Source organism: Haemaphysalis longicornis, unplaced genomic scaffold (assembly GCF_048455015.1).
Source record: "Haemaphysalis longicornis isolate Haplotype H1 unplaced genomic scaffold, Haemaphysalis longicornis Haplotype H1 scaffold_7, whole genome shotgun sequence".
Lineage (NCBI taxonomy): Eukaryota > Metazoa > Arthropoda > Arachnida > Ixodida > Ixodidae > Haemaphysalis > Haemaphysalis longicornis.
In genome coordinates, this window is record NW_027526422.1 from 17,366,195 (window position 1) to 17,391,101 (window position 24,907).

Genomic DNA, 24,907 nt, shown 5'->3' on the forward strand with positions numbered 1-24,907 from the left:
TGCAGCCCTCGAGAATTTCCGACGCGCCATCTAGCTATAACATATGAGCCGATGAGCGACATGTGAAAGACATGTGGATAAATGAGTATGGTGGTTACGTACTCGCGTGGGTGGCAGACTGCGCTAACACAAACATAGCGGCAGTGAATGTGCTCCGCGTGAACTCGCTTGCCCCAATGTGCCGCCGCTGTTTGGAGTTTGAACAGCTAAAATGAGTGCCACTTGTAAGCTCGACACGAGCGCAGCCTTGCACGAAGTGAAGCCCCTCTGCGTACGACTTCTGAAGGACCGCTCCAAGGACAATGTGACTGTTCTGCGCCGTGCACTCGAGCAGTTGAATGACGAAGCTTGCCAAGAGCTTCACGAGTACCTCTTGCTGCCTTTGGCATTGGTCCTCAAAAATGAAAACAAGCAAGTTATTCTTTACAATGCAAGCTTTTGATGGGGGAGGGGGGATTACACTAAAACTACCTGTGTGAACCTCATTGGAAGAATGTCCCTACCAGTTAGTTGTGAAGACGCGGAATGAAATCTGTCTTCCGTGATGCTTCACTGCATGGTGAACGTGTAGTTGAATCTGAAAGTTGTGGTTTCATTCCGATGTCAATTAAGCATAAAGTGGCTTACACGCTAAGAATACAGTTGTATAAATGCGTGCAGGATGATTCAGAAACACGCAAGAAAGTTGAACATATTTTTGAAAACGATCCTTAACTTTAACACTCGTTCATTTGAAACCGGCAAGTATTCGGTGCGATCACGTTTCAGTGAGGTATTAAACAGGAGAAGTTTGCTTAAGTGAAAAATTTGTTAGAGTAAATTTTTAGTGTGTAGTATTTGGTCTTGTCAAATTTAACTCTGCATGTCGTGAGCGGATAGCCTGTGTGAGAATTACCTGTGTGTTTAATTTCACCGACTTACGCTCCTTTATGTTTTTCAGGAGTGATGCACTACTTATTGAAACGATTCAATCCATTCGATTTGTCCTGGATAAGGTCTGCGTGAACAACGAAAGACTTTTTTCCGACATTTTCCTTAATCTGCTCTTCATTGTTAGCACCGTTAAGGAAAGCCTGCAAGGTAACTAGATTTTGCATAAACTTGTTCGTGTCCATTTATTTTCCTTGAAGATATGCTGTTATGTTCTTTTAACGTATCACCATGTTTGCTGCTCACAAGTTTCCTCCACAAGTGAAGAGTTGAAGCTTGCATTCTGCAACTGCTTGAGGAGCCTTGTCAACAGCGCATTACCTTGGTAAGATAAGTTGTTACTTCATGAAGAATTGGCTGCCCCTAACTAACAAGCGATTCCTTTCTCAGTGTGCTTTTGCAGGCATTTGACGGCGACTTTCGCTTGTGCCTAAGCCATGCTGTCACTATCCTCCTCCTGCTCTCTGAGAAGGAACGAAACAGAAAACTTCAGATTGCTTCAATGGAATGCCTAAGCGCACTTGCCTGCCAAACCATAAATGGTGAGTATATCGTTCCCACCCAGAAACAGCGTCAATACTGTATCAATTTTTTCTTGGTAATGGTAGTAGTTGTCAGGTCAGGGTTGGGTCCGGCTTTAGTTGTAGTTAGATGAAGTTTTTGTGCACAGTGATATTGAATGCACGAGAAATTAGAGACCATGGTGCTGACTTCAGGTAGCAGTCACACATCTGGCAAAAATGGATACACTTTCACCAAATTTTGGGAACAGCTGCCGCTGCGCCCTACTTGAAATGTGATACTCCCTACTCGAGATATGTGTATCATTGCCGTAAATGGTCCGAAATAAGTGCACACTGTCTACCGGCATCTGTTTGGCATAATGTGGTGTGCCATGTAGCCAATAACCTGCTGGTTGTGCAGTGAAGATATCAAAATGTTTCATCCTTCTGCTGGTGACAAACTGTAAACATTTAAAGCCCGGCAACACTCAAGAATTCACTCATTATCTTTCATCAATTTTTGACTGGATGAACTTATATTCACATCATGTGATTAACTTTTCTTTTTAAACTGTTACTACTTGTTTTTATATTTCCCACTGAAAGGGCCCAGTCCGTTGTTTTGCAAGGTTCAGAATATTGTGCTATGCTTTCACGATGACTTGTAATTATTTTCTTGTTTTCATTTTCAGATATCTTCAAGAGTACTACCCTGTACGAAAAAGTTGGAAATGCATTTGCAGGCTTCTTCCCGGGAATATCCATTGCACTCACTCGTGTCATCCTTGACGCTGAAAATAGGAGCCAGGTGAGATTTTAAATTGAGCATAACACTCTGTACAATGCAGCTGGTTTAGATAAACATCAGAGTACAAAACTCTTCTTTTCAGAAAACAATAGTGGCTGCTCTAAGGACCTGGGCTTGGATTATTCATGTGGTGCTTGGTGACACATACCTGGAGTGTTTGTCTTCAACACCTGAGCTGGACAAACAAAGCCCTTGTAAGTTACTGTGGATTTCCCTCAATCTGCATACATGCCTGATCTAACTTATTTAAAAAAACACACAAAAGCGGTATTTATTGATCATCGTCAACTACTTTAGGTGATTGTTGTCACAGATTGTACCGAGCACCCATACATGATGCTTTCTTGGTATCCTTTTATGGCAGGGTTGCAAATCTTGTTCATGCTTTCCCAAGTATTGTGTGCATTTGTCCGAAACAGCTTGGCTGCTTGTTCACAGAGTTAAGTGTTTGGATCCCAGCAAGCACTTTTCCTGTATTCTGATGGAGCCAATGGCAGTGCAGAGGCATTTAAAATGCCATCGGCCTCTTGTCATTTTTCGAACTATAAAAAGGTAATTCTATAGTGCAGCTTCCACAATTTCACGCACCTTTTCGTAGCCGCATTTGCCAAATGTTGGCATTTGAACTCGGCGTTTGACGCAAGGGGCCCAGTTTGAGAACACACAGTTTTACTATTGTAGGGGAAAAAAATAGAAATAATAATTGATGTATTGGAGTTCAAAGAAAAGCAACGCACAGTGACCACATAACAGCACACCAGAAAATTATATAACGGCTTGTTCATAGATAACCCTCGGTGTTATCAAGATTTTTTTTCAATATTTAAGATTTTATTTTTCCAGTTTGTGTTGGTAGGACAGAGGAAAAAACGTTGTGTGTGCAGCTTGACGGGTCCCCCACCCCTACAGTGCAAGGTGGCAGCATGGGAAAATGACAATACAGGCATAATTGCTGAAGTGCGAATACAAAAGTGATACGCATGCATCACAAGCATGCTGTCTTAATTTTCTGGTGTACAAAGTCATTCTTTAAATAAAAACATTATTATCGGGCTATTGACCAAGGTGAACAAAATGCTGATTATTGAATGAATCCCAGAATGAGCTGCGGCAGCCATTTTTCTGAGGGAAGCGAAAGACAAAAACACCCATGTGCCCAGATTTCGGCGCTCATTAAAGATCCCTAGATGGGCAAAAATAATCTAGAGCCACCCACTAATGTGCAAAACCCCTCCCCCCCTCCTTCTTTTTGTTGAAATAAGTGAGAAGAAGAAAAAAAAAGTCCAGTGACAGCTTTGGAAGTAAGAATTTATTTTATCCTCGTGGTGTTGTCAATTTTTACTGTCCTTAAAAATAATGACTAAAAAATTTACATGATCCTTAGGGGGAAATAAGTGCAAACACATTTCTGCCCCTAAAAATACAGATAAGTGCTTAGCATGCTACTACTGACTGTAGCAGAATATTTAGCTGGCAAGCACTTTGGTGCGAAGAAGAAAATTCACATTCTTGGAAAATTCACATTCGCATTATAGTGTAAAAACAAGTTGAGCTGTATTGGCACATTGCAGCATTTGAGAGTGTGTACCTGTATAATATTTTTGGCTGCAGCAATCTTGCTATTGCAGGAAAAGCAAAAAGTGCGAAAGTAGTCATCACAACCAGTGTGTTTTTTCTGCGCTGCGACTTATGGCGTCACAGATAATGAATGCTGAAAGCGCATTTGTGGTGCAGACAGAGTTTTAATGAAGTGAACATAAGCAAGCAGTGCAGGTGGTCTCTCTTGCTTCAGTTCATGAATGGTCACTCATTTTTGTTTCGTGTGTAAATACCAAGAGAAGACTTGTGAAGGTGACTGTGTGGGCAAGTGTCGCTTCTTAGTGCCAGGGATGCCCATCACAGCCAGCAGCAGAAATTAAAGAACGTTATTGCATGCACTTAAGCCGGTGGTCTGTTTAACTGTTTCCAAGAGTATACTTTGTGTGATAATTTTTATGCTGTGTCTGGAGTTACGTCCGATGTAACCCAAAATCAAAAACTAAAGTTACGTCCAATGGAACTTTAAGACAGTGTCTAGAGTTATGTCCGACGGATGCGAACTTTAAGCCAGTGTCTGGAGTTACGTTGTACGGAACCCAGAATTGAAAACTAAAGTTACGTCCGACGGAACTTTAAGCCAGTGTCTAGAGTTACATCCGGCTTAACCTTGTTGCGACGCTGATTCCCCGAAAACCTGCCTTTGACTCTCAGTCATCGACTTGCCACGAACCGGCGTATTCACAGTGGCGAACTTTGCGCCTACTTGAACTATGCGCTTTTCAGCGACCTCGTGGCTTCTCAAAGCGCCAACCGGCCAGCGGCGGTGCTAACAAAAGCAATGCTGGGCGCCCTGCACAACAAGCCTCGGCGGCGTGCCCGCGCCTCATTGTCATGCCCTTTTGTGGCGTGTTGTCTTCAATAGGCCACTAGAAGAGTATTACCACCGAGGGATGCAAGGCGCCTTCGTGGTGGTGCAACATCGCCAGGACAAAAGAAGGCTCTGACCACGGCGAATTGCCACGGCAAGAGCAACCTGGCGCTCACCTGCCCAGGAGAGGAGGGGTCTCGTGCGTGTGCGCATGTGTTTTGCGTGGTGGCGCTCCTATCAGTGCCATGACCTCCGTGATTGGTGCCTCCTGACGTCAGCCGGAGAAAAAGGGTGAAGGGGAAGGGACCCAACGTGCCTATTTAATCTCGCGCGCGCAGGAGCGCACTGCCCGCTCTCATACCAAGATGTAAATACTTGTATATAAAGTTTTCTTCTTCGTCAACTTGCCCATCATGACTGCCCCGGCACTTCACCAACCTCGGCCCACATCGACCACGCTACCATGGTTCGCCACAGTGGAGACAGCGGTGAAATTCCCAACAGTGGAGTCAGACCCTGGCTTCCCAATAACCTGTAAATGATATTGAAGTTACGTCCGACGGAAATTAAAATTAAAGGTACGCTGGGCGTATCTCAACCCCAGCTGTTAAAGATATGTAGACGTACGCCGACCCCGAAAATCTTACGGTACGTCAATATGAAGTCCCTCCTCCAATGAAGGGATTTTACGTTGGACATGCTCGATGCCCAGAGGCTAAAAAAAGGTACGGCAGACTGACAGCGCAGGCCCGTCCAACACACCCGCAGGTGTATCCTGAGGTTATGCTATGTGGTTGCCTTGGTCGCTCGATTGTTCACCTTGTTGGGCATCTGTTGGTGCGATCCTGCCTGGCTTCATGGCGGTGAGGAACCGCCTTGCGCTCGTGAACACAAGTCCTAGGGTCAAATCCCCCTGGTTTCCTTTCCTTTTTTTTAAGACAATGACTATTGCTATGCATTTTTCTATTATTTTTATAAGATGAACCTTCCCGGGTGCCAGCCGCCACGCGTAAGTTTTGCCCCGCATGCGGTGCGAAAACAAGAGGACCCATCTGTAGCTTTTGTTCTATGTCTGTGTTGCTTTAATCAAGTGTGTCCTTCCTTGACCAGCCGAAACAACTGCTTCATCGACAACCCATAACTGTGAAACATTCACTCTGTGTGCACTGTAACAAATTTAACTTTTGTTCCTCTTTCGTAACGAGTTTGTGAGCCTGTCCTAAGTTCCCGAAATTTAAACTGTGTTTTTTTTTTACGCTGTGTGGACCGTAAGCTAAATGATACCGCTCCACATCAGCTTCCAGAAATCGCGGGATCGTTGCAGTGCTTCATGTAATGAAAGCAGCGCAATACGTACCACTGCTGTACAGCTTCTAAACATGATGCAGAAATGCATAGCAATGGTCATTGTCTCAAAAAAAAAAAGGAGAGGAAAGATACTTCTGGGGCTGGGGGATTCGAGCCTAGGACTTCTGTTCACAAGCGCGAGGCGGTACCTTGTCGCCACGAAGCCAGACTGGTTCGCATCTCGAACAGAGGCTTAACAAGACGAACACTCGAGCTAGAGTGAACTAGAATAGGGGAGTGGCCCGAGCGGGCGGAGACGGCGTTGCTTTCGGCGTGCCGCGCGCCGTCGACCACCGCTAGGGTGGCTAGGGGCGCTCGTGCACGATCTCGCAGCCGGTCAGCCGTGCCCGCGCTGTCGCCGCAGCCCTCAGACCGGACGAAACGTAGAACTTGGAAAGCGGTGGGTGCACGTGCGTTCGGTGGAATCGGTGCGGAGGTTCTGACGTGTTTTTTAAAACAGTGAGAGAGTGCATTTCGTCAAGGACCAGCATGTGAGGAAGATGGCGAAAAGAAGAACTGATGCGCACTGTTTTGACCAGGCTGTCACGCCGGCTATCAGGGCGTTCCAAAGGCGAATTTGTTCGCCTCCCCAAGAGACGAAGAGGTTCGAAAAAAGTGGGAGCGCAATTTGCGCCGGCAGGAGAGAGAGACAAAGCTTTTTTTATCTAGCTTTTAGGTGGGGTGGTTCCTCATTTCAGGTAACCATGTGCCGTCCCGGCCCGACTGGCCCTCTCGACCAGCAGAAGTTGATCTTGAGAAAGGGAGCTGGAACGCAGTATGTCCCACTGCTCAGGAGTAGGGGAAGGAAAAGGAGGTGGGAGGTCTGGGTTCTTGACGCACTCCCATAGTATGTGCCATAGAGTGCCTGGTTGAGTACAGAATTTACATTGTGCGTCGAATTGTGTGGGAAATAACAGATGCATCCTGACTGAATGGGCAAACGTATTTGTAACTATTAGGGCAAGCCCCTCACACAATCGTCGGCTGCAGTGTGTGAGCTCCACTTTGTGTACACGCCGTTCTGCACCGGTTTGTGCTAAACATGGAGAACGCGATCACTGAATGCTTCAGTGTTCTTGAGCTTCATTGGGATAGCATCCTTGACATTTTGAGTGTGGTGAAGGCTAAGCAGCAGTGGGAACTTGGGTGCAGTGATCATTGTAAGGCTGTTGCGGCAGAGGTGCGTTTTACCTCACGACCCGCATTCACTTCTACATCAAAAGCATCAACAGAAGCAATGCGGCGAGTCTAATCGGCGAGTCTAATCTTCGGTGGGAATCAGCTTGAATAAGACGAACACAAAAGGAAGAGGGAGTAACACGACACACTGCTGTTTTTTTTACTATCAACTGGAATTTTACTGAAGGAAACACCCTCTTCCTTTTGTGTTCGTCTTATTCAAGCTGATTCCCACCGAAGATGTACCAACTAGCACAGACCAGAGCCATTCTGCAATATTTTTCTAATCTTCCTTTTAGGAGATTGGGGGTGCGGGGGGTCAACGTGCTTATTTGCGCACATGCGCCGAATAATACATCAATGTTTACTGCAACACCTCGGCTAAAAAAATTGTCGCTCTTAAATGCTGCTATACGAGCAATGACGTGTTTTTAGAACCGCGATGCTCTGCCCTGTGCAGGGACTAACAGTCCATGCTGAACACCTGCCAGTTCGCAAAAAGTAGTTAATTGTCAATTGTCAGGCAGTATTCGGCGGGTTGCGGAGAACACAGGTGACAGTTCATTGACATTCAGAAGCGCCCGCACCAGATATAAAGCTCGAGGTGAATCAAAATCGTGGATAGCGGAACTAAAGTGCCTGCAACCAGAACGGCTCACCACATCGAGGTCACAGGTCTTGTGCTCGACCTGGAGCAGCAGTAAGTAAAGCAAAAATTACATTTGGCCATTTAGAATTTCGCTTGGCTTCTGAATGCCTTTGAAAGCCGAAAGAGAACGTGAGAACATGATAGTGCAAGGCCAGACGCGTAGTCTCACTGCGCCAGCCCAGCTGCGAAAGGGCGCAGTCGCGCCACCTCGCGGTGTCGACGCCAACCGGAGTGGCTCGGCGCCGCCGCTCGGGACACTCCCTTATTCTAGTTCACTCTACTCGAGCGACCAATATCCCAGCGGTAATCTTGTCCAATGTAAATCGCATGAGATCACACGGGAGGTTCTTCGTCCGTGGCACCGGATTTGCATTTCTAAGGGGAACCACATAGCACAACCTCAGGATACTCCTGTTGGCGCATCCGACGGGCCTGTACAGTCATCCACGGGCTAAGTCCGCCGTGCCTTTCTTTAGTCTCTGGGCATCGGGTACGTCCGACGTAACGTCCTTTCATCGGAGAAGGGACTTTATTCCAACGTACCATAAGATTTTCGAGGTGGGCGAACGTCCGACGTACCTTTTTTTAATTTTCACTATGTCGGACGTAACTTCTATCGTTAACAGGCTAAGCCGGGCGTAACAAAGTTCCGCTGGCCGTAACTTTAGCTTTCAATTCGGGGTTCCATCGGACGTAACTCTGGAGGCTGGTTTAAAGTTCCGTCGGACGTAACTTCAGTTTTCAACTTTGGGTTACGTGGGACGTAACTAACTTAAAGTTCCGTCGGACGTAACTTTAGTTTTCAGTTTTGCGTTACGTCGGACGTAACTCTAGACACTGCGTAATTTTTAAGCATTCTGCTTGATGGAATCACCTTGTGGATCTCTTGCGCACAAATTGTAATTTTATTTTGCGTAACAAAGGGCGATTGACCAGGGAAACGCACCTGCTTTGATTGTTTCTACACAAACAAAAACAAAAAAAGCTACAAAAAATGGCTGTTTGTAAAGTACTCTTTAGTATTCCTTCATGAAATACCTGAACATTCTCCGTGCTTTTTCTTGTCTGTAAAGTTTAGTGCCTGTCTGCCTGGTTCGGAGTTTCAGTGGGTATAGGTTGTAATCACGGGCGAGGCACGCATGCAGGCAACTATGTGAGTGAGCCTTTACTGGTTATGTCGGGCTCCACGGGCCGGCGGTACTTGTCCGTACTAAGCACATGATGTGTGTTGGACGTTCCAAACTCTACCCCACCGAGCGCAAAGTAATGCCTCGACTCCAATGTGAGTGCGATTAATAACATCCCTGTTGACACCACTGTTGAGAATCGGGGTGAAACAGAGCAGACGACACATGCTGGTGTTTTTTTTTCTGCGGCATGCGGCCGCAGTGGCACAAGCTGCGCCATGTCCATGGCGCTTTGGCCATGTCAGTGGTCATTTCTAGTGATGCCAAGTGAAGAACTTTACAGTCAGTCTTTTCAGTGAATACCATCTATAAGTTGAGTGTTTTGCATTCTCTCATTCGTTGTGGTTTCCAGAGTTCACGTTTGATCTGTTAACATCCTTCTTCCCTTGTCGACGCAGCATCCAAGGTGCCCATTGTCCACAGAAATGACGACTGGGTCAGGTCGACTGGGGAGAGACTGGCCATTCTTGTCGACAAGGTGCTGCCAAGCCTTACCAAAGGGGAGGAGCCCTCAAAGTTGGCCGCCCTGGAATGGGCACGCGTACTTCTGTTGCAGTGCAGCAGGTAAGCACTAAGGACCAAGTACTCAAGCTAGCTGGCATCTGTCCAATGGGTGTATCTGCATCACAGGGACTAAAACCGTGGGTAGTCGTACAAGTATTATGCATCAGCTTACTTTCAGATCAAGAAACATGGTATCATCCTAGAGGCATTATTACTGACAGGGCAGAGTGCATGTTTTAGGCGTAGGGGAAAAGTAGTAAGGATGCCTCAGAACACAAATTGCCATCATTTCTTCATCACGAGCTTCTTTGTGTTCACTCCTGTCAACATTGTTTTGGTATTTTTTATACCAGTTGTTCTCAGCCATAGGCCTGCTATGCTGCAGAACTCCTGAGGAGTGTAAGGCGGGCTTGTGGAACCCTTTTAGCAAGAAGAGAATTTTAAAAAAAGGCCACAAGCTTCAATTACCTAACTTTATTCAAAGCTATACTTCATCCTTGCTGGCTCATTAGTTTGTGGAATTTTGGTATACAAGTACACGGCATGTGTTTGTTGAGGGCCTTGCAGAACCCCAGAAAGGCTTCTGTGGAACCACATATACGAACCACTATTTTGTAACGTTACTAGTATTACACTGCTAAAGAAAAAATTAGAATGCGTCTTCTTATGCCATGATTAGACGTAAAATAAAAGCAATGGCGTGAGATCCCAAACCAAGGTTTTCCAACTTAGTGCCTCTTTATGAGCTGCACCTGTATGTCCTGTACATTCTTTTTCTCTTCCAGGGAAGTACACTTGAACAACATTCCACTCTTGTTGTCTCATTTTTCCTGCGAACCAATGAGCTCTTTATCCTCAGTGTTGCGGCTGTTGGAACGCTTCATTGCTTGCATTTCTTTCCCCTGTAGGTCGTTGGAGACGTTAACGCCTTCTGTTCTACAAATGGTGCTCTCACTGAGCGCTGACGACAGTGAGAAGGTGTCCACTCAAAGCCGGTCTCTTCTCGATGAGGTTGCTAATCACATGCTGGTTCTGGACTCTCTGTCGCTGATCGAGATTCTCGAAGAGGATTTCCACAGGACTCTGAGCAAGTGTCCTCGCATCCTTAGGACTGGAAGTGAGTGGCCTTCTGGCGGAACTTTGTTCTGGTCTACCAACTTTAATGTTCAACGTCATGTTGAGGTTGGAAAGAATGTTTGTCTTGGTGGTTATGTTTTGTTAAGTTTTGAGCACATTTTCAAACTTGGAAGTTATAACCGACATACAGTAGTGCACAATTGGGTGCTGTGACATTACCGTACTACAATATCTTTTGTTTTCAGCTGACCTTCACTAACTTAGCAGCACTGTGTTATGATGTCTGATAAGTGTAACAAGTGGTGTTCAATTTGTGAAAAATTATTTGCTTTTATTTTTCATTTCAGGTGAAAGTGAAAAGTTGACATTGGTCAAATTGCTTTCCGGCTACCTGAGAATTTTCCGTAAGACTTTTACTAGCTTGTCTAGAGTGCGTAGGCATAAAAATTCGTGTTGATATCCATTATGGCCTTCTATTTCAGGGGACAAAGTGGCCAAGATTCTCATGTCACCAGCTGTCTCTCAGAGGTTGCTAGGTGTCCTGTTCTTGCTGACCGAGTTTGAAACCAGTAACACAAATCTTCTCTCTGAACAGGCAAGCCCTTTGGGTATGTGTGCGAAATTTTCCTTTTCCTGGGGAATGTGCTTTTCTGGTGTCAGTGGTTGCATTTGTGCCATGTACAGTAGGAAAGCCTGTTGATAAAGCCCGTTGATAAATTTTTTGAGGGACGGCAACCTGATTTTAGCTTGTTACAATACTATAATCAGTTCTTTTGTTTATTGGGTGATGAAGAGTTTAGGAGAAATTATGGCTACACCTGTTTGCGTAAAACCCTTTTGAATTTGTGGCAATGATAAGGAAAGCTAATGTTTCGTTTCTGTTGCTCTTTTGCAGATTATTCATTTGCGGCTGATCCTGCTGTTAGTTTTTACAATAACCAGTTCAAGCACTTCACAGACATGAACATATTTAGAGAATTCACTATAATATGTGCACTGCTGGGGACCTACGGTAAGTGCGTAAGTTCACGCTTTAAGTGGCCATATGTGCTCCGGTAGTGCCTCAGAGTTATGCTTTACCAGCAGGAAAGACAATTGGGAATATTTTGCAAGTGCATGAAAACCAAAGCTTTTCCTGTGTGTGTTTGGGAGGATTATTAAAACTGTTCTCAATTATCAGATTACCTAAAAGGTTGAAGCAGTTTGCTATGTCTTTTGTTTTTGTGTGTGTAGTGTTGAGCCACATACATGGCTGATGGTCACGCAGCATTTATTATATTACCTGAATTTTGTGACAGTTAGCTTTCTTTTTTTTAATCTATTTCGTGACAGTAGTGGGGAAATCATAAGGAGCGAATGTTTGTTAAGTGGGACAGTCTTAAGCTGACTTAACGGAAACTTCTAGAAAGTTTGCTGTTCAAATTTATTGTCTTGAATGCACACATGTACGTATACATGTATGTGCACATGCATGTATGTGTACACATGAATGTATGTACAGGGAGTAGGTATGGTGTCAAGCTCTCAGTTATTTATCCTTTCTTCATTCTTTTTACCCAGTGATGTGTAAGAGGGAAAGTGCAAAATGTTTGAATTGAACTATATTGAATAATGAAAGCTTGTATGGTTTCCCAATCCATTCATCTACCTTTATTTGTCTGTGACATTGCTGTTGTTTTTGTTTTGTTCTTGTATTGCTTTCCCTTTGCTTAGAAAGCTTAAGCTGTTGTTCTCTGACAGGTGATGTGGTGATGCTTGTGGACATACTGCGCCACAAAATACAGGAATCAGCAACATGCAGAAAGCAGGCCATTCTGGTGCTTGGCAAGATACTGCGGTCACGGGGAGTGGACCGTGACAGCGGGCGTCTGGAGCCCGAGCAGTCTGACCTCGTTCGGTAAGCTGAGTTATGAGGGTTCTGTGGCCGCATGGCGAATGGCGTAAAGTAGTGGGCATGAGACTGTTCTCGCATAATTACGATGGCTATTATGTCCTAGACAGTTGACTGATTTCACAAAGTCAAGTGCACATTTCTACGTGGACCATGGTGCCGACCCGTTTTTGTGCTTCGTTCACTCGGTGTGGGTGATAGGAGTTTTATGCAGGCTGCCACAGTAGCCACTGTAACCTGTAGTCACTGCTAACTTTGTGATGTTTATGTTTAGGAGAAACCCTCATTGTCTGCAGCGTGCACTTTTTGGTAGTTTTTACTACCAACCCTCACCCTGAAGGGCCTTGTGACAGTGCTTGTGGCATAAAAAAAAGCGATGAAGTTTGTCTATTGTGGATAAAGAACCCTGTGTTTCAAAGAATTTGCAAATGGTACATATTTGGGACTTTCTTTAGTTTTGCATGGGTGAATGTGAGGAATGACATACGCCATTTGCAGTATTGGGTCACATCAGTGCAGTGCAAAGACAGAAGTGTAGCGTGATGGTGTATGTTTTCAACCCAAAATTAACAGCTGCATCTGAACTTTGTAAGCGCTAAATCTAGGTTAATTACATTTCTCGTTTTGCGTCGAGCAGAAAAACAATTACCCGATTCAGTTATACCATAAAATGACGCTACCCTCATTTTTCAGGCTGCCAGTACGAAGGCTACTTTTATACCTAACAGGGATTCCTGGTGAAGGCTATGTGCCGCAAGATTCCCATGGTGCCCGTGGTGGCAATCCACGGAGCGTGGCCACGCGCTTTGTGCTACCTGTAACACTGGCCGCGCCTTTACAAGTTAATTACGAGTTAGTGGAGCCACACAAGTTAGCACAGCACGCCTGCAAATGCTCTGTATTTGCAGGAAGAATCCAGGCAACATTGTTGGTGCTTTGTGCTCTAGAAAGAACTACATAGGTACAAACTGGATTGAGTGGCTACTGTGTTACTGCAGAAATTTCTTCAATTGCTGCACTTCCCTACATCTTTCAAGGGTTATTTTCTTAATACATAATAATTTTTTTGTGTGTTATCTGCTTTTGCCACATACAATATTAGTGAGCACTTGTTACTTGTGGATGCAGGCTAAATAAAATCATCAAAGACTTTTTGACTATGTTCCCATACCTTATGTGACACATAAGTGGTGTGAATGCAATATCATATCAAGCTGCTGTGTTTTTGACTGTAACCATCAATTAAAGTGGTAATGACGTGCACCAAAATCATGCTTAAAACAAGAGACTCTCAATTTCAGATTTTTGTTTCATTTTCTGCTGGGAATGAATTGTGCCGTATTTTGTTTGCTGCCTATTCAAGCCATTTGGTGACCGCTTGCTGTGATCACCTTTACCACCAAATTTTATTGGCGCCAACAAAAACACAGTGCTCAATGTCTATGCCCTCGTCCCTGCTTGCTGGCTGTCACAATAGCAGCTAAATAACCAGGTTTGTTCCAGGTCACTGCTGGAGTACTTTGTTTCCAAGAGCCTCTGGGACTTGCCCTTATCTGGATCAGAGGAGTTTGGAGACACAGTGAGTGCAACGCAGCAGCCCAGTCTTCAGTTCCTGCCCCTGGACAAGATAAACTCCAATATCCTGCAGAGTTGCCTGTTGCTGGAAGGAGTGGCTGTACTTGCTCAGGTAGGAGCCTGCAGGTGACGCGGCTGATTCCTTAATGAACCAAGGGGTTAGCTAAGGATCAAAACAAAGAAATAACGCAAAAGCTCTTTTCGGGGTTGTCTAAATGATGCGGAGCCTTTGCGAGTCATCACGTTGTTTGCTATGGTGTTTTATGTAATGGCACGGAACATCATTAATGAGTTGTTAGGACTGAGAAAACACGGTTGCAACATTGAAATGTTAATTTGGTGAGTGTAAGACAACGAAGAAATAGTGGCACTGCCTGGTTGCGCAAGTTTTCTTTTCTTCGAGCTTTGCATTTAGAAAGATTGTCAATGGCAAGATATACTGCTACAACAGAAAGCATAACCTACTGATCACGTCAACTAAAAGATGCAACATTTGAGGCACTGTATGGATCTATTGTTTGCACTGAAATATTTGGCTGAAAAGCCTTATTTTTTGTCATTGTGTCTGGCTGTAATAGTGCTGCTTGATGAAATCCAATTTTGTTTAGCGTTTGGTGTCAAGAAAACATTGCATGGCAGTGTATTGAATCTTGAGCAGTTTTTTTATCAAAGTTTCACTGCTCTCTGCATGCACGTACTTCTTATGCAGCTCCTGAAAGAAAAATTCCGGCCACTGCTGAGACTTGCCATCTGCCCACTGCTGGAGAAGGCGGACAGCCCAAACCATCTTGTTTCACATGCAGCATGCTTGTCTCTGTCCCAGGTGTCGAATGCCTGTGGCTACAGGTATGTCACAATCCTCTGGCATCACATACGTTGCCTGCAGAGCTGATGCACTTTACTTCTTTTTTCATTATTTTTAAACGCAAGGGCACTTCTATCAGGAAGCAGTCGGGCTGAAGGATTACGTACCAGGCGGCCGCACTTGTCGAGTGGTGCCACCTTAAATATTCAAGTGGTGCCACCTTTAACCCGCTGTGGTGCCGCAGTGGATACGGCATTATCCCTTTGCGACACGCATTAAGATGTAGCCGTCATAAAAATTTGTGACTGCCTGTGTGTGCTTTTGATAGCCAAAATTGCACTTAAAAACCATAAACAACTCGATCTCGTGAGTGGTTGACAAATTAGATCGTGTCCTAATCGTAAGCATGCCATCGTAAACGTGACCGCCGTTTTTAACCATTGCTGCAATAGAAAACCTTTACACATTATCGTGACCTGTAGCCCTTACATATTGAGGTGTGAGCTTCAGTTTTGTTTTAATAAACATTTTAACTAGACAGAAAAGGTAACACCAAGAACACCTACTTGACGCGCCGTAGAACACCAAGGCGTCCATCTTGCTCTTTTGTTTTGGTAAAGCATGTGGCGCGGCATTCACAAGATAACAGCACCAATCCTTAGAGTGGGAGATGCGAGTGCTGGCTGAGTGGTTCGAATTGGGATGACGGCGATTGTAACTTACAAAAATGCTCTTAAAAGTCGCATGCACAATTGTACATGCCGCATCACAAAGTTTTATGCTGCTGAGCCGAAGGACTTAAGTTTGATCCCGACCGCGGTCGCTGCTTTTCAGATGGAGGCGAAAACCGAGAGCACACGTGTGACGGGATTTCAGTGCAAGTTAAATATCCCCAGGTGGTCAAAATTATTTTGCAGCCCTCCACTATGGTGCCCTCATAGCCCAAGTGTAGTTTCGGCTCATTAAACCCCCCAAAATTCATTTTTCAAGTTAGTTCGTTGGATGTGGCAAGCAAAGTGCAAGCGAGGTTTACCTGTGGCCATAGAGAACTCGCTTGCTGTGTGTGGCGTTTGTCAGACAATGGGTTTAGTTCAATGCCAGTGGCAGCAAAGTGCGGCTGCCGCCATGCCTGGCATGCACATATTTTGAGCAGTACCCCTAGGGTGTCCAACCAACTGTGGTCCAAAAGTGACGGGCGGTGAATTAGTCGAGAACACTGCATTGTTCTCCCTTGTACTCATGCAGATGACGCAGAATTTGTCTCTGATTATTTTCCGTTTGTTTTTCTCCTCGTCAGTTCTATTTCAGAGCTCATTCAGCAGAATGCGGACTACATTGCCAACACAGTGCTGTTCAAGTTGAGGCACCCCAGCTCTCACTCGAATGTCGCCCGGATTGTGCAGGCCCTGGCAAGGCACAGTGACAAAGAAACCGAGGGCCTCTTGGAAGACATCGGGCACGAGGCAAGAGCATTTTGAACTGTGCTGCGACGTTTCGTGCTGGTAACTCTGGTGGTATATATCAATACATCATGCTGAAAAAGTGCAAACTTCATCCTCAGAGCTACTTATGAGGAACGTCGTAATAATAGAGTGTAGCAAAACATTGACTAAAGAAAAAAAGAGAGAAAGGTATTGTGTCTTCTGTAGGAATATATTTAGTAAGGAAAGCCAAGTCTTTGCTTTGCCTCTGGGTTGTAGACAGGACAGGCAAATCCACGAGGCCCAGCATGTCATGTTGACTGCACGATCAGATACCTCCTCCCCTGGAGTGTCCTGTGCGTGGCTGAAAAACCACTGACCTACGTGAAGAAAGGCGATTGCTCACTATGCAGCACAGCAAATAATGGTTGTGTTTGCTATCCACATCTCCCAAGCTTTTTATCTTTAGTATGTAGTACGGGAAAGGTAGATATTGGTCTTTATTGGCGAAGTAGGAAAAGGAGCGACAGGTTGGGATGGGTACAAGGTTTGTTATTCCTCCCTCTATGCCACCATCCACTCCCTGCCTCCCCTCCTCCCCCCCCCCCCCCTTTTTTTTTTTTGAGGCACTTGTGTTCATATGTGACTGACATCATCTGCAGGTGCTCAGTGCACTTGACTTCTGCCACAAGGACAATGCCCTGCCATTTTTGAGGGTCTTGGCAAGCATTGTGGTCTACCTGAACACCTGGTTCCCTGCAGCACCTAAAAAGGTGGGGTGCTCTTTTCTCCCCCTTTTTAGTTGTGGTTTTATCATGCTGTATACATATGCACCAGACTTTCGAAGGGAAACGTTAAAGCTGAGTGAAAAAAAGGCTCTCTTTGGGACAAATTTTTAGAGGTGGCAGATGTCACGAGTAAGTTCAGAAAAGAATGAATAAAAACAACCAAGATCAGAACTAAAATCTATTATTTTAACGGAGAATTTTGTAGTGCAGGGTCATATAAAATTAAAGCCAGTATATTGCCTGGTGTGCAGTATGAGCCAGAATGGCAGTTTATTCTACAGTAATCTGTTAGTTAAATGTCAGGTCATACACATACATAGTTCTCAGCTCAAAAGCGGGGTCAATTTGAACAGTGGCCATCCTAAAATTTCGAGCTTGAACTTTTGCCTAAAACCCGTAATTAAGCTTTAAGAAATATTTTATTTTCTTAGCCAAGGTCTTCTGCCCTTTTTTATTTACAGTATTAACTTTGCTTAACACCTTTTCATTTTGCGGGAATGTTCATCAACCTTAAATTATTTGTTTTGCTCATGTAAATCAACATTTTGGGCATAAATGGTCTTCAGATCTTGTTTGTTTGTTTCTATGCCTAAACTAACTGTATTCTTTTTTAACTTGTTTTATTTGCATTATTGGTTCATTTTAAAAAAGTTGAAAGCGAAACCGATATTTCGTTGTTATATGCATTGACTTATTATAGCCTGTGAATGTTGCAAAGGGATTACAATTACTCATTAATATCCATTAGTTCATTATAATCAGACTTGATTATTATGAGGTTTAGACAACACATATGGTGCTAATGAACCTGTTGTCCTAGAGGGCGTGTTTTTTAACTTTCACTGTTGTTTTTGTGGAATGTGACTGCTTTGATTCCATCAGAATTTCAAAAGGTGTGTTCCTCTCTATCCCATTTGAATCTCAAGATGCGTTTCCCAGGTGTCTCCTGCTTTCTTTCTTTCTTGTCTGAGTTTCAAGAAACATGACCTAAATGTCCCATCTGGCACATCTTATCTAGGACGCCCCGGAAGATGATGGCCCAACCAAAGAAAAGGAAGAGAGGACTTTTGTGCAGTTTGTGGAAGAGTTCCACCGCTGCAAGAGGCTTTCTGTGGATTTTGAGATCCCCGACGAAGAACTTGAGAGCAGTGATGTAGCCGAGAACGACGATGCGTGCAGTATGGAGACGGATGAAAAGCCACCTGTGCCTGGGCATGTCAAGCTTCTGGTTCAGGTATGAGCAAGCATGACTCGTGGAACGTTTGGCGAACTGCAGTGGTGTGTTTATGTTTATAGCTCAGCGACAGCGGATGGGCAGGTACCTAGCGGGGACGTTCCAAGTGGAACACGTGGCAAGGTGTCTAGAGAAAAGCCTTCTACCCTTCCAACTTCCAATGAGACTTCGTCACTGGTAGCACAGGTCGCACCACAAGAACCGCTTTTAGGACAGGCGGGATGACTGTGTGACCGTGTTCTTGAGGGAAAGCTAACCATGAAGGAGCACATTCCCGTGGTTGCACATTGATTAACAGCGTTCGTTTAAAAACGCTGTTTTTCCCTGGGAATGTTGCGACCAGCACAGACTGCATGCATGCATATTTTGAGCTGCTTAGTCACAGTCATAGGTATGACCCTTTCCTCCCTAAAAGCGGATTGAGTGGCAGGAGTCGGGATCCTGGCCCTCGCGCAAGTCTGTGATGGGATGACTTTAAAGCTGAAAATAGTGGTGTTAAAGTTGAATCAATTCACTATGTGCTACTTTCACATTTGAGGTGCTTTATCTAGAATTTTTTGCTACCTCAGCATTGCTGTCCTGTGCCTCCACTGTGTGCACCCCATTATCTTTGCAGCGATAGTCATGAGTTTCCTTTTTCTCTCTCTTATTCCAGATCCTGAGGCGGTGCATTCATTTGCAGTCAAGTTCGGACATCTTCATTCAGACAGTCGTGCTGACCATCATCAGCCATGCAGTCGTGCCACTCTCGTGCTGTGAAGGTGAGGCACAACACTGGATGCACACTTTTCACTCGGCTGAACTGGAGAGGAAAACGCAAGCGAGCAGGAACGGGGACTGCTGAAATTCATGCGTAGCTAATTTTGTGGCCCCACAAAATCCGCTCTGGTGATGTGTCCGCCCACAGTCAGGCTGGACGGGAGAAACGCATGTGCCTCACAGGTGTTGGCTTAGTGCCAATGCAAGCTTTCTGCAAGTTCGCTCTCATCTCTTCCATTTTCTCCCCTATCTTGCTTTACCCCTCTTCTGTCGTGTGCTTCCTCCGTCTGCAGATGAAGTTGGTGGGGGGGGGGGGGTCAACATGGAACCCATGACGACGACGATGTCCTTTTTTGTTTACATTTCCTTTTCGTCTGGTTTTCTTGTGGTGACTGCAGTCAGTTCTGTTGAAAAATATGGTGATCCCCACGCAGTTCATTTGATGCTTCACATTCTTGAAAAGCCGATCGAAGTGGCGACTGCAAATGCCAAGCCCAGTAGGGCGATGGTCAATCGTTTGCCTGCTGTACCCGAGTTGTACCCTCGTGTCAGTTCCTTATATATCTGAAACAAAATGCCATTGCCTCAATGCATGCTGTGACGGTCATGCCGCATTCGTTGGTTGTAACTGAGTGTTCGTTTTAAATGTGGCCGTTATAAGTGGGCTCGACTTTAAAGAGCACCTTGCACCTCGTTAAATGGGTTCGTTGGAAGCTCTGCAAAACACTCGAGTATTTTATCAGCAGTGGGCGAGAGGCTTTCATCAGTATTAAAGGTAGAAAAAAGGTGGCAGGTCGGGTTTTGCACTATGTTGTGAGGAAGCTTGCGGCGAGGATGACGTTGGCATACTGATGGTGGAAAGAGAGGGATGGCTTTTATTTGGGCAGGAGGACTGTAGGCCAAAGGGGGAAGGGGAAGTAAAAGTAGAAGGTAGGGTGTTTGTGGCGTGGAAGTGATAGATTTAACAGCACCTCTTCTTGAAACAGTACCACTTTATAAAACCACTTCTGACTCTGGTTCTAACCCTGTGTACTTACCAAAAGACTATTAGCATGTTTGCTTGACATGCAGATTTTGGCCTAACTTTGGCAATTTCCAAGGTACTATTTGTGGGGACAGTTTCGTCGAAGGACTGCACGCATAACTATGTCTGGGGATTTATGTTCAGTCCTGTAACAGTTGTGCAGCTCGTCCTAGTTTTGCACAAAAACTGTGGATGCTGATGTGGCACTGACGAAGCAGAGCTGGCCTTTGTTTTGTTGTAGACGAACTTTTGCCGGTTGTGCACCTCCTGTGGAAGCCCCTGGTTGCTCGTTTCCAGAAGGATGACTGCAACCTTTGCATCAAGGTGAACAATCTTTCCTGGCCCGACCATACGCTAAAGATATTTCGGGTTGTTTTAAAATCTCGGCGTGCTTTCCCAACTCTCTTTTACAGGCGTTTGAGGCATTAATGGCCCTGGCAGAGATGGCGAAAGAATTCATCAGGCAGCGGACCCTGCAAGATGTGTGGCCAAGGCTCGGAGCCTTTCTGCAGAACCAGCACACCATCAGGTAAGCACAGTGCCAACTGAAATTTCCCCGCAAGGAACATCGAATGAGCTTGTCTCGTGTTGGTAGCGCACTAAAAATGTTAGCAAGAGTGATTGAAGTACCTTGCTTCTTTGGTTTGTCGTTTTAGGACACTGTAGATGAATCGAGGTTTTGTTACAGCCTGCATCACATGAAGTTGTAACAGCGGAGCTGTTTAAGCTTGAGCATGGTCTGGTGACGCTAGTGGGAAAACAAATACCAAGAAAAAAACTGTGCTGTCTGTAAAAGGTGCACCGCCACAGATAGGGTATCATAACAGTGAAGCCGGCTTTTGCGCCTGCTCGAGTGTGAGCACAAGGGACATATGTGTATGTGCACCCCTTACTATACCATTTTAATTAAAGGCAACAGTTTTTCTTGTGCTACTAAAACGCAATGAAAAATTGCAGCTTGCATTAGTGGTTCAAGGCTGGAGAAACAGCGAAGCTTGGAGTCGACCTAGCTTCTTCCCCCCTGGGACCCGCTGCCAGTGTGGGGGACCGACCAGAACGGCCTTGTAAAATCCGGCTAAACATGGCTTCATCCCTCAACACTTAGCCTAGCCTAGCAAGAACATCGCAAAACCTAACAAAACTTAGCAAAGCCTAGCAATGCCTAGCAAAACTTAGCAAGACCGGAAGAAGCTAGGTCGACCCCAGCTCCATTGTTTCTCTAGCCTTGCACCACTCGTGTGAGCTGCGCCAATTTTTTTTATATGTTAGTTGTAATTTCACGCTGAGTCATGAAATAAAGCATCTTGTAAATCCCTGAAATGTAAGCTACATAAGTATTACGCTTTGCGGCTCTAGGTTACACATGTTACCGTGTTGCGATGCTGGCGAGCATAATGCAACCGCACAGCAGGATTGCCCTAACCGGGATTTTCATAAATGTGGGGCTCTCAGCGGCCTAAAGCAAAACACAGCATGACGTACGCACATTTGGAGGGGATTTCTTTATTTCTTTATTTTTTAAATAGGTGTAAACCACATACTAAATTACTCTTCCTCCTCAAGAATGTAATATCAGTAGCAGTAGAGAGGGTTTTAATGAGCAGCATAGCTTTTCAGTGGTCTTCAGTGCCTTGCGGCATTGGCTGGAACACCTTAGCTGGAAAGTATACGGAGCAAATTTCATGATGTAGGTACGTGCGCAGGTATAGGCGAACTCTTCACTGGAGCCAGCCGTATACCTTCACGCTGAGTTATAGTGAAACTAGGATGCTGGTGAAAATATCTAATGAAGTGCACTGTGCATAGTCGGGCTGCAACGGACGGCGGAATTTAGTTGGGCTCAACTTTTTGGGAGTGCATCCAGAGTTATTCGTTCCCAGTGCCAAGATGTCGCTCAAGACTCACCAGGGTCACACCATGATCAACGTGTTGAATGTCAACACAAGCTTTGCTTTCGTGCTGTGCATGTATTGCTGCACATGTTTTGTTGTACAGTTCTGTCAATTACGCTTCCTGAGGCTTCAATTGTGGAGCTGTTCAAATAAAATAGGGGGCAGCTACAAATGGTCTAAAGGCACTCAAGTTACATTTCCTCCCTAAAACACACAAACCAGGCCGTGAAAATATCAGCTGGTGACATGATTGGTGGCAATAATTTGCCTCATTTGCAGCAAAAACAAAGGCAAGGCCTACGAAATCACTGCAGCCTTCAAGTACCAGCTGCTCCTCCTACAAAACCTTGGCCGTTTGTCCTGTCAGGTGAGAAATCAATTTGCATTCTTTTCACTGGAGCTGAACTGGAAAACAAGACAGGCATACGGTGCTAGAAATAGGTGCTACAGCAGCAACTCAAAAAGCTTATTATAGGGGTTCATAAAATTTTCTCGGCCTAGGGCAGGGAGTGCATATTCGTTGCCGGTAACTGGGCATGTTTTTGTTGCCAGTATCATAGTGCATGCCTTGCTGAGCACAAATATGAAAAATGAAATGGTTTTCTCAGTTTGGAAGTTAAGGAAGTTTGCAATGTCTCTTCAGCTGGTATTCTTGAAGGGAAAAAAAAAAATGACAAGAATGAGTGCTGTAGGGCATGCGGGCAACTGCAGTACTGTATAGAAGTGCAACCATGATACAATCACGTGAAACTCAAATTTGGTTGTTTAGCAGCACTACAGCATAAGTTGGTAATCAGGTCAGTAAATGGACTTATCAGTGGGACCCTCATAACACTAGCAATGGGGAATTTTGGGGAATTGCATTGTAATTAGTCGGCAATCTTTTTCCTGAGCAGATCACCGCATAATCCTCGGCTTTTACTGTAACTCAGGAATGCTGGCCGGGATTTATAAAGCACTTAATATGTTAACAAAAAATAGATTTTCTGTGAACTGAAGTGATGTGAATATTTCAGCTTAAGGTTCAGGAACAAGACATTGCCCTTCTGACCTCGTCTGTGGTGCCCTACCTGGAGCATTCACAACCTCCAAGGTTACAAGAGGTAAGTGATATCATTGTGTTTGTTTTTATTATATGCAGTAGCATTTCTTCAATTTTATAGCGTTTTCCCTTCCCAGTCACAAGGCTATGAATAATTGCAGTTACAGACTATATGCTGACTTTGCTACTTTTCGTGACTTTCAAACAGTCAAAGCAGCGCACAGGAAATGGCATAAAGTTAACGACTCGAAAATAAAAACTGGCGAAGCTTGCACTAAGTCGCGCAAGGCTTGAAGCGTAGGGAAGCTGCAGGATTTCTTTCTATGTGAGCACTGAAGGACATATCACCACGCATTTGTACAAGTTTGAAATTGTTTATTTACATTGCTTTGCACTATGCTAGCTGTAGTCATCGTCATATGCATCGATATCATGGTGTTCCTCATGCCAAGCATTACATGCGCGGTAGTGCTTGACAACAGCTGTGGCGCAGCGGCGGTGTGTACGCGCACGACGCATGCGCAGCGTTCCTGGAATCGTGTCGATGTTCTGAGGAGCAGACAGTGTGCCAGCTATGGTGGTGTTGGTTGCTAGGCGACACAAGGTGCTCCTAGGGGTTTTCGCCAGTCTTTTCTGTCTTTTTTTTTTTTTTCTCTAAAGTTACTGCGCATGCCGGGGACGATCGGCGGTTGCCACGAGGTACACGCTCACGGGCACGCTCAGCATTTTCTCACTCCTCGGAGTTTTCACCAGATTATTATTATTTTTGCTAACGCCACTGCGCGTGTCGGGGACGGTCGGTGGTCGCTGCGAGGTACGCGCACGTGAGCATTCAAGATTTTCTTGGTATTTGTAATGCATTAGGCGTTACGCGCCACACATTACGGCCATCTACAACAGCTCCACTACTACAAATAGGTTAGTGTCAGTGGTTGAAGACAAGGGCTGTACCAGCTTAGTTGCGCAGAGTAGGGGCTTCTAATACATTTAGATGAAAAGCAGGTGGTTGCCATTCACGCTTCCTTTCCAGGCTGCTGTCTCATGTGTGCAAGACCTGGCCAGGTGCAGTGCAGACACGGTGTGGTACTTTGTGGCCAGTGCACACTGCACGAGCCAATCCCCCTGGTCCCCGGCTGCACCCTTGCAAGCGCTCCCGTTTGGCATGCACGTCACTTCTGAGAACCAGAACGCCTCTCTCATCATGTTGTACCTTTCCAGCATGGACAAGCCAAGACATTAAAGCAAACACTGTGTTCATTGTTGCCAATTCCTTCCTCGAGTATCCACCAAAAATAGTGTGTTGCTGTGGCAGCCGTTTGTCATTTGAAGCAAAACCCAAACTGGCCATATAGGTGCACAAGTCCAAATTAGCCAAAAGTGCCACTTGAGTGCATATGGCTTCAAGTGTCAGTGTAGTGTTGACAAACTGAATCCAAAACTTACATTCTTTTCGCTGTTTTGTTTTTTAATGCTGACAGCAGTCCTTGAGGGATGCCTCGAGTACACAGTTGTTGCACACGTCCTTCCGTCTTGCGTTACATGCCTTCCCTCCTTTCCTGTAAAAAAGGAGAGGAGAGAGTCCGCCAAAGGTCTTGGGCCTGTCATTCACACTAACATAACCAAATAAATAGTGTTCCACATCAACACTGCTCTCTCCAGGCAAAAGGTGGAGGTTACAAGTACAGCATTTTAAAACCTAAAACTGATTGATACTTTGGTAAGACCTGTTACGCTGTCAATTGGGACAACATTTTCGGTGTAGCTTGTTTTGCTTACCTGTGAGGTCCATGAGTTGCCTTACAGTCTCTCATTGGGAATTTTTCGGTGACTGCGGTATCACCCTACAGTGATCAGTCAAATTCTTTTTAGTCCAGTGCAAAGCCTA

General features: G+C 45.1%; 1 protein-coding gene across 1 annotated transcript; it reads left to right on the plus strand.

The window, feature by feature from the left end:
• Nucleotides 1–211: 211 nt before the first annotated feature.
• Nucleotides 212–24,279, plus strand: Tti1 (Telo2 interacting protein 1). The gene is made up of 23 exons (XM_077676129.1): nucleotides 212–411; nucleotides 941–1,080; nucleotides 1,180–1,255; nucleotides 1,321–1,472; nucleotides 2,126–2,241; nucleotides 2,324–2,435; nucleotides 9,409–9,574; nucleotides 10,423–10,631; nucleotides 10,939–10,995; nucleotides 11,074–11,199; nucleotides 11,487–11,603; nucleotides 12,332–12,488; nucleotides 13,986–14,169; nucleotides 14,767–14,903; nucleotides 16,160–16,325; nucleotides 16,946–17,056; nucleotides 18,090–18,305; nucleotides 18,961–19,066; nucleotides 20,330–20,412; nucleotides 20,502–20,617; nucleotides 22,260–22,347; nucleotides 22,997–23,083; nucleotides 24,053–24,279. Exons 1-23 carry the CDS (start codon nucleotides 212–214, stop codon nucleotides 24,260–24,262), a joined length of 3,132 nt encoding a protein of 1,043 aa, XP_077532255.1. The 3' UTR covers nucleotides 24,263–24,279.
• Nucleotides 24,280–24,907: the final 628 nt, after the last annotated feature.

Coding starts and splice junctions, on each gene's coding strand:
- Tti1 (XM_077676129.1), top strand. CDS start 212: ATGAGTGCCACTTGTAAGCTCGACACGAGCGCAGCCTTGCACGAAGTG. Junction 10,632..10,938: donor TCGCATCCTTAGGACTGGAA/GTGAGTGGCCTT, acceptor TTTTCATTTCAG/GTGAAAGTGAAAAGTTGACA. Junction 19,067..20,329: donor GCCACTCTCGTGCTGTGAAG/GTGAGGCACAAC, acceptor GTTTTGTTGTAG/ACGAACTTTTGCCGGTTGTG.